The sequence below is a fragment of the Melozone crissalis genome, unplaced genomic scaffold (genome assembly GCF_028551555.1).
Source record: "Melozone crissalis strain CALT ecotype California unplaced genomic scaffold, PUWL_Pcris_2 ptg000029l_1, whole genome shotgun sequence".
Classification (NCBI taxonomy): domain Eukaryota; kingdom Metazoa; phylum Chordata; class Aves; order Passeriformes; family Passerellidae; genus Melozone; species Melozone crissalis.
In genome coordinates, this window is record NW_026535807.1 from 6,146,025 (window position 1) to 6,161,019 (window position 14,995).

The window sequence follows — 14,995 nt, forward strand, 5'->3', positions numbered from 1 at the left end:
GCACAGGGGCAGGCTCCACATCTGCCAGCATCCATTTGGATGAGGCAAATTGTGTTTCATGTTTTGTGCCTGGCCAGTTCAAATGTGTTTTAGAGGTATCCAAGGCCAACAGCCATCAATAATGCTGCCCTTGCCTTTCCCTCTTATATTCATTGCATGCTCTTGTTGCCTGAGTACCATGTTCTATTGTATTTTTGCCTCAGGTGGATCAGATTTTCTGCTCCTTAGGTTTACCTGGGGCAGGTATGGTTCCGCTTTCTCTGGAGAAATGTCATCATTTATCTACTGTTATTTATCATATCTATCAATAGCTATTTATATTCATATTTATCAATATCATTATTTATCATGCTACGGGCTCTATATGGACAAAAATGATATCAGAGGATTTAAGAAGAGGAGCGGAACTTAAACCTCAGTATTTTGAAGGAAAAAATAATAAAACAGATCCTTCTTGAGGTAGAAAAATCTGATTTGTCTTTCCATGGCAGAGCAGGCCATTCCTGGAATGTAGTTGTGGCTGTTTCCCAGGTCAGGATTGCCCTGGGCTGCAAAGATGTCAGAGGGTGAAGGAATTTTCTTCTCCAGGAGCCTCAAGAAATTCAGGGCTGAAACTCTGAGGGCACCAGAAGCTTGAAGGGGCCAAAAAGGGAGAGAGTCCGGGCTTGCTGCTGCATTTGGAATTGTTGCTGATCTGAATTCAGTTGAGAGCAACAGAAGTGTGTCTGTCACAAATGTTCAGAATTTTCAGGCCTGGTGTATAAATAATGACATTTTTTTCTTTTCAATCTCAGTGCCTGAGCTTTGTGGGGTTTTCTGGCCCTTTTCAGCTGAAAGGCTATTTGTTTAAATTTAGTGTAGAAATATGAATCTCTGTTAATGCACAGAAAATAATGTGGAGCACCCTGTGAATACAGTAGATGAGGTGACACGCTCTTAAAAGAGTTTTACCAGGGATTTATGATCTGTGAAGTGCATTTCTGCAGCAGCAAATGCTGAATTACCACCTCAGTGCTGGTTCACTCACCCATGCAGATTGAGAATGATACCAAAGGTGCCATGCCAAGAAGGCTCTTGCCTGCTCCTGATTCTGGACATGACCTGAAAGTTCTGAGTGTGAATACATCTCCTTCAGGTTCACAGCTTACACCTAAAATAACATTTTAAGAAGTTCTCTCAGTAATAAAGCGAGTTATTCATTCTTCAGACAGGAATTACTGGCTGCACTGAAGTGCTCAGTGCTGATTCAGCAGCCAGGCTGCTCCATCCAAGTGGGGTTTTATTGCTGGGCAGGTAGCTCATCCTGGAACTTTGTGCAATTCCTTATGCCATAACCCTCCAGCTTATCATCATTTCCTTCCACTGGAAGTCTTTTGCAATGGATGAGACTTTGTTGTTCAGGGAAGTTTTTAAAGCATAAAAATTGGGATGTATTTTATGTTCTACTTCAGGAGGTAGGCAAAGGGTGAGCAGTCATTTTGCTTTTGTTGTGGTGTGGAGTTGTTAGAATAATCTGGCAGCATCTGGGCTCTGATCTGAGCAGTTCATCTGACTGCAATCTGGTTTTAGGAGGCTGGTACAAATTAAAGTTATATATTGGTTGGTCCTGGGTGTAGCATTTCCAGCAAAGATCCAGTCTGCACCCTCAGAGCAGTTCTTTTTGCCACCAGAGAATGTCCACATTGGAATGGGAGCAATCACTGACAATAACAGATGAGGTTATTGAAGCATTTATGGGGAGCATTTAAACATCTGGACTTTATGGTACTAGAATTGGTACCCAGCAATAAAATTTCATTGGTGGTTTTTGTTTGTTTTTTTAGACGAAAAGAAGATGAGAAAATGGAATTGGGATCAAATTAGGTGTTTGCTGAGCCATGTTAATTGTTAATCTGAACTCCCATGGCAATGTTTAAATATCATTTTGGAACACTGAACCATAAAAGGTTTTTAAGTTTACTTGTGTTAGGAAAATGTAGTAGCAATTAATTTACCAACATGTTATGTGTTTACAAGGTACCTTCATTTCATGGGTGGCTGGAAGACAGAACATGCTTAGATTGTATTGAGTTTAAGAAGCCACAAGAATTCTTAAGGCTTTTAAATGGGTTTTCTCTTCATGGTCTTATTTGAACTCTGGCCAGCCATGATGAATGTCTTCTTGTGTCTTTGACCTCACAAGAGACATGAAATAACAAATGTAGGTACTGCACTTTATTTACTTATTTACTTAGTAGTTAAAACAAGAAAGCAAACAAAACCATGATGTATTTCACCTCTCCTCCCCAGCACCCCCTTGACAAATGGCTGTTGAAAGAGTGTTAAACTGTGACCTTAAAGCCACAGGCGTAATGAAACTCTGATCTGGCAGATGTGACAGCCTCATCTTACATAAATCACTCTCTTTTGTCACTGCTGGCATATGGCCAATGAATCTTCTAATTATTGAATGGCTTTTATAGCCCCATTATTTATAATCACTTTTGGACAGCAGCTGGAAGACAAGGATGGAGCAGGATGAAACGATAGAGCACAAACTATTCTCATTACCATAACAACTCCTGGGATTAGGAATATTTGATGATGATGTGGCTACCAGTGCAGTCTTGTTAAATGATAAAAATCTACTCAGTCTTCTAAGATGGGCTGCTGCCTCCTGGACTTTACCATGAAAATTATTCTATTAATTTGCCCAGAAATAGAATATTAATCTCTCCAAGCATTAGCAGGATATATGTGTGAGTATCAGAGCCACCTTTGCCATAGGACTTGAGGAAAATTGATGGCAAGTATTAGTAGGAGACAGCGGTGATGCCCTGGCATTGCTGTTGGAAAAGTTTTAAGAACTGTCTCCTGTTTCCCAGGAGCCCCACTTTACAGTAAGGATTTAACAACAGATTGAAAAGTTGTCTTGGGTTACATTATTAATATTTTAACTTTTTTTTTTTAATAGACTGTTGTTTTTAAGGGATTAATAGGTTTATAACCAGCTTAGTTAAAACACTTCCTAGCTAAGGGGAGCTATTTTGGCTGTAATTATAGATGAGTTTGTGTTGGGTACCTTCTGCTGGGCAAAGCAGGAGCACAAGTGAAGTCCCCCAGCCTGCAGTGCCAATCATCTGACATTGCAAGCCCACTTGCTGCTCTAGAAAACACCAACTGCAAGTTCTCTGCTCATGTCTCTAAACAAGCCGGGTTTGGATGTTTTGTTTGGCCTGGTTTTTGTAGGGTTTCCCCCCCCCCCCCCCTTATTTGCAGTTCTATGTTTTGTAGCACAGAAATAAAACCCTGCCAACCATGATAATTTATTAGTTAAATACCTTCAGATAGAGATCTTCAGATGATAGACACTATGTTACAGTCAGGGGTTTATACTGCAAATCCAACATGTGCAATCTTTGTGTCTTTAAAAAATTGAATCCTTCCCTCTCAATGTAGACATCAGGGTGGTGAGAGAGAGTCTTAATCCAGATGACTCTATTGCACTTTTATCCCTTTAGTGAGGCCTTTAACCTTTCATTGCTTCATGGCCCTGTTGTTTTGAAATGATCTTTGTCTGACCACAGAGAATGCCCCTGCTAAAGACACCTTTAAACAGAGATTCTGACAGGAGAAGGGGGATTCTGCTGCAATTCAGGCGTGGAAAATAGATTTTTCTAGTTCAGATGCTATCAGTCATTGTGAGTGTAGCAATTGGTTGCCTTCCTAAAGAAGGGTAAAGCAAAAAAATATATACTGGTGTAATCTTCTTAGAGGAGTGTAATATAGGTCAGGGACCAGTGTGTCCCAGGCCTGACCCTGACCCATCTTTGCACGAGCATCTATAGGCTCTGTCAGAGTGTGGCTGCTGATCAGGATTATCTGGGACCATCTCGAGCAGAAATGGGATCAAACAGCTGCAGTAATTAATAGAAACATAAACTCTCAAATGATAGTTTCCAAAGCACGAGTTTAAAATACATCTTCAGCACACACACATATTGCACAGAGCTGGCATGGACTCTCCACCAGCTGGCAGGAAGGTGCTGGCAGCCCCACGATGCTCACACTCAGCTTTTTCTTGGGGAAAAAAAAAAATTCAGATTGTGCTTGGTCATTTCTGCAGTCTGCTTTCATTACTGGAGGGCAGTGGGGCAGGAGGCTCCCAGCCCCAGGTCTGTGCTGCTGCTGGGAGAGTCCTCCAAGAGGTGATGTTCTCACACAGGGTTAGATGATCCCACATGGAGCTCTCTTCCTGCAGAAGCTGGGAATTTTAGCACCAAGTGTCACAGCACAGTTCAAAGCAAAGCTTCCCTGGGGACTTTGTTTCAGGTGACTGTTGGAGGACAAATGTGTGACAGAATTGTGGGTTTGGAAGCAATGTGTTTAGAAAGAGTCAATATTTTTCATTAATCACAAACCCATTTAAGTTACACATTGAGCTACAAAAACCTGACACTTCATTCTTTCTCAGAAAACCATATGTCAGTAAATTTTTGTTTTGTTTGTTTTGTTTTTGCTATGCAAGATGTTTCTCCCTTGGGGTTTTTTTTGGCTACTGAAATGATGTTACCATGTAATGGTTGGGGAGGGTGATAAACATGCTCTACAGTACAATAATTAAGAAGAATAGATTAAACCAGCCATTTTGCTCTGTGTTTCATTCCAAGGATTCAGATAATAAGATGGAAGCACCTCAGATTTGGAGTAGTACTGTGAGAAGTGAAGCAGTGAAAAGTTGGTTCTCTGACTGTACCTTCACATTAAAAAAGGGCATTGATTCTGTTCAGCAGAGAAAAAAAGGGAAATTCTTGCAACAGCACAAAAGATCTTTTAACATCTTACTAGTGAACTATAAATTTTGGTGAATTTTTCATTTTTCCATGTGTGTCTGATGATCTAAGCTACATGTATCAGCCTAATTTTCATTACAGAAATAACAAGGTGTTTTTTCTGGGTGCAAATAAATAATTTACAACATATCCTGACCATCACAAAGGAAGAATGGAGCACTGGGTTTCAGACCTGTATCCTCTGCTTTGAAAACTGCTGTTCCTGGGTTGCATCTCCTGTCCCTCTGCTATTATCACTGTTGGATCTTTTTACATCCTTTTAGCAGAGAAGAAAAAGAATCTCGAAAGAGTAAATGTAAAATCAGGTCTCCATGAGAGCAGGGGAGTGTTTTGAAGGCGAATATATACTTCTGGTTGACACAGCTCTTCTCTAAAGGAAATATTTTCTTGAGTACAATGACATGCGTTTAAATTTTAGAAAGGGGAGGATTTTTGCATAAAATGAGGTGGTTCTGGGCACCTGCCCATCTTTTGGTCTGGTAGTGGCTGGTGCATGGACAGAAGCCATCAAAGGTAAGGTTTGATTTCAGAGGGAGTTTGCACAAGGCAGCGATGCCCCCAAGGAACAGAATGAATTTTGCTGCTAAGATTTGCACAGAGGAGGTTGCTGAAATGTCACTGGCATATTTTTCAGGTTCTCAGGGATTATGGGTGCATACATTTTGGACTGAGGGCACAGCAGAGTTTATAAACTTGTGTGCAGCACTGAAACCTACTAAACAAAGCCACTGTCAACTCAGGGGAGATTTTTGTAAGAGATCAGAGCAGAGAGAAGCATTTGAAATGGTAAAAAATCCAACGTGTTCCGTGCTGGATCGCTTTGGCAGCTTCCCACATAGAGTTAGTTTCTGTGTTAGCTCATTTTCTTCTGCCCTGCAGTGGAGGGAGTTCCTGAACCTGCCTGTGCCCACAGCTTGTGGCCTCAGCCACTGCTGAGCTGAGATCATCAGAGCTGCAAGAAGCCTTCATTTCTGTCAAGGCTTTCCTGGAATTTAGGAACAAGAAGCTTTTTGGGGGCTGGGATTCTTTTTGCCTTTTTTTTTTTTTTTTTCTTCTTCTTCTTGCTTCTCTTCTGAAATAAAAATGTAATAGAAATAAGCATTGCTCTGAGCCCCCAGAGGGGACACTTATGTGAGTGTAAGTGTTGCTACAGCCCCTGTTTTTTGCAAGTGCCTTTTTAACTAGTGCTTCAGTGACTCAGCTGGGAAATCCCAGCTCCTGCATAAACCAAATAACCAAACTTTCCAGCAGGGCCATAATAGACTGAGATGCTAGATGGAATGGGCGCAGAGGGAAGCTGAAAGCAGGATATCATCATTAAATTGCATATATTCTGTGGTCAAACAAGGCCTTGCTCAGCAGAGCTTGTTCACCTCAAGACATTATTGTTACATAAATCATTGAATCAGGGATCACACAGTATTTTGGAAGAAAGTTCACTTATATGATAGATGCAGTTCTGTGCATTAATTTCTTCCCTGGAATAAGCCCTTGCATTATGCCCAAACAGTTTGTCATATTTGTCCTTTTTTTGCTATGAAAATCTACCTTGCCTTAGTCTCTCTTGTGCAAAGAAATATATGGGCTGTTTAGTTAACAGATAAAAAACTACTTAATTTTTTCAGCAGAGGCTCTTTTTTGTGCCCAGTCTCCCTCTGGAGTAAAACAACATTGTGTGAAATCAAACATCTGGAGTTTGGGAAGTCAGCTCTGATATTGAAAAACTGTAGCCCACAGGTCTACCAAACCCTCCAAGTGCCTCCTATGTGGGAAACAAATTTTATGGTGCAATAGCTGGGGACCATTTGTTAGAAAATGGGTTGATAATTCGCTCTGGGAGCGAGAGGTGTTGCTGGTGTTGCTCAGGAAAGTGTTTTGAGCCAATTATATCTCCCACAATTTCAGTTTTGTTGTTTCATTTCTGCAGTGAGCATCTTGATCTTTAAAAATTTCCTTTTGTTAATAGCTGGGCCTGCTGCCTGTGCCTTCTTTTCTTCAATAAGAGATTTAATTAAAAGAAAAAGCTGTCAGGAGGATCTAAATACAAGTCACAAAATTATTTTAAAAAATTGACATTGTACTTCAGACTATGGGCTTTTTTGTGTTTAGTTTTGTTTTTAAACCAACATTTCTAGTAAAATGCTGCCTGGCTGCAGTGGTTTTATCCTGTCCACAGTCTGCACTCTTTCTTATTTCTCCATTTGCCTGGTGCTGCTTCTGCCTCCCAGACCCAGTGTCCGACTGCACTCCATTGCAGTATTATTATTTTTGATTTGCTCTGCAGTGATTCCTAGAGGCTCCAGCCAGGAATCTGCAACTGTGAGGCTGCATTCAGTGTCCAGATGTATTGACATGATCTCTGCATTACACATTCACAATCAAAAAAATCGTAATGCAAATTATAAGACTGAAAACAGCTGCAGTGGTTCAGCCCAAGATCCATGTAGTCCAGCATTTTGGCTTCAGCTGAGGCCATAAATAAGATGCCTGGCAGAGGGAAGGAGAAGAGCAAGATACTTGATATTCCCCCACTTCTTTCCTGGGTCTCCCAGCCACCAGCCATTAATGTTAAGCCCAAGGGATTTTCTTTTCCCTCTTCTTTTCAGGCCAGGTTGGATGGGACATTGAGCACCCTGGCCCACTGGAAGGTGTCCCTGCCCTGGGCAGGGGTGTGGTATCAAGATGATCTTTAAGGTCCCTTCCAACCCAAACCATCCTGTGATTCTGCAGCCCCAATGGTTCTGTATACAAGTGCTTTTCCATCTCCCCTTGAATCTCCTGAATCAGCTCCTTGTCCCCACAGTGCTCTCCAGGGAGAATGCACAGCCTGGGGATTCTTGTCCCTGATGATTCTGAACCAGGATCCTGCTTGGTTTTTCTTGGTGTCTCCCAGTCCTGGTGTTGGGAGAGGCAAGCAGTGCCCTGTCCCTGGGTGGCCTCAGGACATGTTGGAGGCTGATGTCCGCCACAAGCTGCAGCATCCTTCTCTTGGTCCTTGGGTGGCAGCTGCTCCAGGCTTTGATCAGCTGCTTGCATTTCTCAGAAGATTTTCCAGTGGTTTTTTTCCTTTTCATTTTAGAACAGAAGGGTTTCAATCCCTGTTTTTGCTCTTCAGTCAAATTAATGTCAGTGTTATTCCAAACTTGGAAATATTTTTGGGAAAAGACTTCATTAGGTTTCTGTAGTTCATATGTTCTGTTACAAAAAAAGGTTTGGTATTCAACAACTGGCAATGTTCATTAACAGCTACATTTCTTTTTTTTTTTTTTTTTTTTTTTGTATGTTCTTTTTTTACTTTTGTTTTGTTTTCAACTCATTTATCATCTTTCACACTTCAGAAAGTGTTCAAACCTGAACAGGCAAATAAACAGATTTAGGCGAAAAGCATTGGATATTGTTTTTTTTTGTTTTTAAGGACTTTGGGTGCTCTTAACTCATTAAATCAATACTTTTGTAATTTCTGCTGTGTGTAGGATGGATACCAGTGGAAAGTATAGCACTTGTTTGATTTTTTTGCCATGTTGAGCTTTATTAATAGCTCCAATTGGAGCAGCTTTTGCCTTCTGTCTCTCCACCCCTCTCACCCTCCAGACACTTGCAAAAGCAATACCTTTATTATTTCTCTTCTTTTTCTTGTCATCTGTCTGTCTCCATTTGCTCAGACAAATAAGTGATAAACAGGAATGATGATCTGTTTAACACCACAGGAAGAATGTGGCATTATGAGACAAGAGAGACCTCTTGTTTACAGCAAGTTATTTTTGGTAATTAGCCATTTGTAGAGGAAGATGAGCCTCTGCTCATAAAGTCAGCGTGCCATAATTTAGGGGGCTCTGAATGGAAATCTACCATTTTCCTCAATTGGAAATGGTAACTGTGTGCATTTAAAAGTGAATAAATGGCTGTTGCATTTAGAAATAAATAAATAATAGATTTTTTTTTCCCTTGCAGGGGGCAGACTGACCAAGGATCTGAGGCATTATCTCAACCAGAGGTTTCAGAAGGGGTCACCAGACCACGACCTGCAGCAGACCATCCGGGACAACCTTTATCGCCACGCTGTGCCTTGTAAGTTGTCATCCTGGTTTTTTTAAGTTTTTCTATGATGTTTGCATTCTTGTAAAGAACTTTCTCACATACTTTATGTAAAGAACTTCTTGGTTTGCATTCTTTTATGGATGAGGAGAAATCTGATGGACTGTTGGTTTGTCCAGTGTCATTGGAGAGGTGGCACTGTCACCCTCCAATCCACAGTCACTTTTGGAAATTTATAAATGTTGGAATCAGAAATAAGAAGTGCTCTTTTTACCTTGGGAGAGCTGTGTGTGCTCGTTGTGTTATTTTGTGTTCTGTAGCAACAGTAAGTGACAAACCTTGCCCCGCTGCACTCCCTGGGGCAGAATATTGTGGGAATCTTTAAAATCAGAGGGTTTTGGGAAAGCTGTAAAAGGCAGGCCTCAGAGACAGCAGAAATGTGATTAGAGCTAAGCAGTAGCCATGAGATAGGTCAGCAGAAAAATTATGTAAGAAGTAGAAAAGTAACGACAAATAGAACAATGGTCTGTGTATTAACGCCTGTCTAGGATATCTCCCTTAGCTGCAGAAAAGTTTATCTAGTGAGATGTTAGGAAGTTTCAAGCTTAATAATGGAGCTCTGTGCCTTGTGTTTTAAGGCTTACAAGCAGGTATTTGAAATAAGCAAGCATTGTTTAACCAAAGGTACCTGTGCTTGTAGTGATTGGATAGAACTACTGTCAGTGTGCTTTTGCTTTGTGGGATTGGTCAGAAAACTTATAAAGTGAGTTGTAACATTAAATTCTTGGTCTGCTGCCTGGGATGTGAGCTGCTGGCATCTTCCCATTGTCATAACCATGTAATGAGACTGATGCTGGAAAATAAAACAGCTCAAGGCATGTTCCTAGCAGTGCCATCCTGTTAATGATTTGTACAGAGTCCCCAACTGATGGTAGAATTCCATCTTCATTTTTGGGGCAGCCTTCCTGTGGGGGAGACTGTTTGCAGTTTGGGCAGGCTTCCGTGTGTGACAGCAGATAGGGTTGAAAAGGAAAATGATTCATCTCTGAATGAGGCTTTTTTGATTACCTTTTTGGAGCAGTTGATGGTGTGGTGCAAGCCTTGTGATGCCTGCTTTGGAGAAAAGCCCTAAAAAAAACTGCCATGAAGTGATTGCTTGGCTTAGAAAGAGTCTATATTAATATCAGAATGGTGAATGTTGCTTATTGGTTTAAAACCTATGAATATAAAAGAGGCTTCTATTTTTATTTCCCGAGCAGAATTTTATTTCAGATGCTTGTTTAACTTGTAGAATTGAACAGCATTTTATGGCTGGGTGCCATTGTTGAAGGCATCTGCCACTGTTGGAAGGTCATCCTTGATTCATGTAGGAGATAAGGAACAGGAGTTAGCAAAGCTGAGAAAGAAATGCTTATTTTCACTCAAAAAAACCAAACAAAAAAAACCCCCCACCCAATACACAACAACAAAACCTCAAACAAAAAACCAGACCAAAAACCCCAAACAAGCAAACCAAAACAAAACAAAAAACCCCAAACCAATTGAAAAAAAGACAAAAGAAAAAAAAAAAAGCAGAAGAAAAACTAAGAACTCTGAAGCATGGTGGTCCTTAGAAGGTCAGAATAATTACTAAAATGATATTGTCCTTGGCATTTTGGGAAGACATACAAAGAGTGGAGAGTGATCATACTCTGTTGCACCTCAGTTTGACATTCTCCACGTGGCAGGGGACACTCTTCTAAGGAAGAGCTTTTTTTCCTTAATTTGGCTGAGCTGTGGAAATAATGATATGCCCTTTAGATCAGGTTGGAATAAGTAAACATCTTAGTTATAGATACTGAGATAAGCAGCAAAATAATTTGAGGATTTCTGTCTCGTTGTGAATCAGAGATTGTTTATCCTGGTAGACTTATATAAATATTGAATAATTATGCTGCAATTCAAAAATCAGTATTTGCCAACAAATATCACATAGTGGTACACACAGTAGCAGTCATTTTCAGTCTAAGTGTTGCATGCAGGAGGGCTGTGTAAGACCAGTTAAAATTGAGTGGTAACACTGACAAATGTTGATTCTTCAAATGGCAGATGCTGTTATAACACCATGGAGTTTATGCTCATTTTATCAGTGAAAAGCACGAAACAAATTATGTTTAAACAACATAAAAGGACATAAAGAATAAATATGGATTACTGTTTACTATTGAACACTTCCATTTGCCATTCTGTCAACGTGAAATATGATTATTTTTCAATCACCTAACTTGGCAGGCTGCAGATTTTTAGGGCATACTGCAAAAAGTGCCTTGCAGGAGAGCACGTGCAGTGCTAGGCTTGGGAGATGCAGTGTTGTGATACTAATGCCCTTCTGCCTATGTGTGATATTTCATTTCCTAAAACAGCAAATAAAGCAAATGAGTGTGAGTTCTGGGGAAACATTTTGCACGTTACCAAGGTTACATTTTGAAATGCTTTCCATTGATTCCTTTATCTGATTTATTGAACTTGATGGTGAGCTAAGCTGCTTGGTCTTGCTTTTGATTTAAAATTAAGAGCAGTGAAAGTGATTCCTGCCTTTTCAAAATAGCTGGGGGAGATGTGGGTTGTTGTTGTATTATAAGAGCATCAGTACTTATGTTTCACTTATGAAACAAGTGGAAAACCTGAGAAGTGGTGTTAGTTATTGTGTGTCTCCACACTTTCTAAATTGTTGGGCAGGTAGCATTTAATTTTTGCTTCATTTACTGTGGGAATGGCATTAATGGTAGCTTTTAAGAATGATGCTAATATTCCTGTGTGGCTTGGAATGAGACTGCTGCATGGTGGTTGGGATGCTTTACAGGTCTGGAGATTAATCTGGCTGTATGCTCATATTTTTATTCCTTGGTACACGTGACCAGTAAATCCAGAGCCCTGGACCAGTCTCTAGTGCTAATGGATTATGAAGCCTTGTATTTTGAAAATGGAATTCCCTGATGCTTATGTGGTAAACACAAACAAGAACACAAGGTCACTTGGACTGAGCATGCTTGGCCTGACAGCTGCTTTTTATTGCACTAATATAAGGGCTAAATGAAGTGATAATTAGTAAATGCAAAATGGAATAAGGTGCTGTTAACCAGTTATTGTCCAGAAATTCTGGTGAGAATAGCTTGTGATTCAGCCCTGATTGGTTTGGTGCAGGTGGTGAGAAAACCCAGAATGTTTCTGTTTCCCACAAAGCCCTGTGCCCATGGTGTGAAGTTGTGACAGCTTTTGTAGAAGACAGAGGTCAGGCAGAAGGGAGGGAAGATGCAAGATGTTGGGCTCAACCTCATTATTTTGTAATGACATGCTGATTAAGCATCATTTAGATTTTTTTCTTTAGGAGAGTTGGTTAAGAGTTTGATTTATTTTCTGGTGAACCCTTGAGGATGAGTGGGATGATGTCAGCTCCCAGATATGAGCATTTGCCTGTATGGGTGATACAGGATGGTTTTCTGAGAGATCAGAGGGTTTGATCCCTAAATGTGTGGACCATCATAAACAAATGAGACCTTGAAATGGATCCACAGGTGAAGTATTGTTGAAATAACTTGGCAAACCACACAGACATTTCTGCAAACTGAATTCTTCCCCTGCTCCCCAGTGCCATCTGCCCCTCCAGCACGCTTCCCCCGAGTCCTCATCCCCTCAGCTCCCAGCTCCCCACTGAGCTGATTTCTTCCTGCAATGCTCTGTAGTAAACAACAGCTGTGACAGGATTCCAGGTGGCCTCCAAGTTTGGTTGTTGTGAGTCTCAAGTGCTCTGGTGTTCCTATCACACCAAACCCACGGGTTTATTTACAGAGCCAAGGCATTCTCTGAGTTTGCAACTTGAGCAGCAGCATGAGCTAGGACCAAGAGACAGTAAGGAAGAGAGGCAGGGCACCTATTAATATATTTGGGTGGTGTATAAGTGGTTATAAAGCCATGCTACAATGAACAGATCTTTGGAAGAGTTTGTGTAGTTCAGCTTTTACTTCACATGAACCACCACTGGGCTGTTACTTCCTTGACTTTCTTCCTGAGGCTTTAATTTCATTGTAAACTTCACCCAAGCCTTTACTGTGGAATATTTTTGTCTTTTGCTTAAGAAAAATCAGGATTTTAGAACTTGAGCAAAGTTATTCTCATAGATGTTCAGATGAGTTGCAGTTTTCATTCCTGGCATGTAGTTTCCATCATCAAAACTAGACAAAAGTCCATCAATACATCATCCAGATTAGTATTATATTGGTCCAGTCTCTAACTATCCCTTTTCCTTCTTTTGTTTGGAAGTACCACATTTTTCCTGTTTTTTGATGTGCCTCGTGAAGGGGATCAGAAATAATGTTTTGTTTTGGGGTAGTTAATGGCTCCATTGAGATTGAGCTATATTGTGATACTGTGAGATGGCAGCAATTCCACAATTACCCCTTGGCCATGCCTCTTCCAGAGGTGCTTTGACTGATGCAAAGACCTGGTCCACACCTTACTTTCAGAGTGGATTTCACTTACTCCAGCTCAGTTTTGCCCGCCCAAACACTTGGGATCGAGAGGGAAGGTTTATCAACTGTGTGAGGCATCTTGCTGGGGCACCCTGTGCCACATTGAGTCCATCTGTGCTCACAGATTTGGGGGAGGCTGGAGGTCAGTGCTGCAGTGTGGTGCCTTAGGTTTCAGAGGGTGTTTCTAGGAGAAGGACTTTCCCAAAAAGGATTGCTGTATGTGAAGATTTACCCAGTGGAATTTGTGATTAGTTGGAAGCTCATGTAAGAGGATATCCATTAAATAGGTGTTTCCAAACAGCCCTGCTGGGGATATCTATGCAATAATGTTTATTGAGAAAGATATGTGATAGCAACTCACTTTAAGGTACTAAAGCAGCAGCCTGCCCCAACCACTGCTCACAGAAGGCTGAACACCCAGGATTGTCTTCCTCTTTTTGAAATTATGGCAGAGGGTATCTGTTTATTATAAACATTCTGTACTGGCTATTTGTCCTATACTCAACAACCTGGCAGCTGTTTTCTTTTCAGAGTGCATCATGAGGAATCAGAAAGATGATACTTCCATAAAAGCTTATCTCAGCATGTTGTTTGATTTTGGGTTTTTTTCCATTTACTTGATTCTCCGCTTGTTTCAGTCCTGTGTGACATGCAGGGGCAGCTGTGGTGGGTCTGATGTCTGTACCTGTACTTGCCAAAGCAGAATACCTGGTGCAGACTGACTGAAATAATAGCTAATCCCCACTAATTTCAGTCCTGTGCAATTCCTTTCCTTGCCAGGCTGCAGTCTTCAGAAGCAAAGCTGTGGAAGGTGCAAGGTCTTTTTGATGGTAGATGAAAAGGCAACAGTGGCTAGCCTAGAGTTAAGTCAGACTAGACACTGTATGGCATTCTTCTTTTTATTTTTCCCCTTCTCTTCACAAAATTGGCTTTTAAAATGTCAGAAGTTCATCATTCAACAGTTGATTGACTTCCCCAAAACAAGTACATGTCCTGGGATTAACTGACTGGAGATCTGAATGTTAGAGATTTACCACTTCCATTCCTGCTGTCTGTTCTCTCACCTTCCCAGAGTTTGATCTGTTCCTGTCCTCAATTACAGCACAGTAGCTCCAGCTGCTGTGCTTGGTTTTAGAGAGGAACATGGAGCAAAATGGATAAAAATCAATAGTTGTAAGTGTTGAGTGACCTGTGAGGAGGATCAGAAAAAGCCAAGAACACTCAGGCAGCTGGCTGGCCTGAGCTCTCACATTTCACAGGGAAGTTTGAGAATAACTTTCTCTGTTCCAGGTGATCTCCTGGTGCAAAGGAGAAGTCTCCTTTCAAGGCAAAAGCAATAATATTGAACAACAGAACTTCACAGTTTTGATAGGACAAACTTTAGTAAGTGATTGTAGACTGCACATTGAAGCTTATTCTCCAAATTGAAGATTTTCATGGGTAATTGAGCTTCCAAAGGGCAGTTTATAAGCAGTTCTGTGCATAACTACCATCATCTGCAGGTATGGAGGACTGGAGGGACTAAATGGGCTGGGGTGTGATGAAACTCCTGTCAAATGTGCAGACTCAGGTGATTTCCCAGGATAGTTTTTAAAGTCCTATAGCTCTGGTTCCCCCATA

The 14,995-nt window shown here is 40.9% G+C and overlaps 1 protein-coding gene across 22 annotated transcripts in view; it reads left to right on the plus strand.

Annotated features, from left to right (window-relative positions):
• The window catches only part of MAGI1 (membrane associated guanylate kinase, WW and PDZ domain containing 1), a 331,966-nt gene that overhangs the window by 154,670 nt on the left and 162,301 nt on the right, over positions 1–14,995 (plus strand). For all 22 annotated transcript variants that reach the window (XM_054281276.1, XM_054281280.1, XM_054281281.1 and 19 more), the window contains exon 2: positions 8,784–8,900. In XM_054281276.1, coding sequence (XP_054137251.1) covers positions 8,784–8,900 — 117 coding nt within the window. The remainder of the gene's footprint in view (positions 1–8,783; positions 8,901–14,995) is intronic.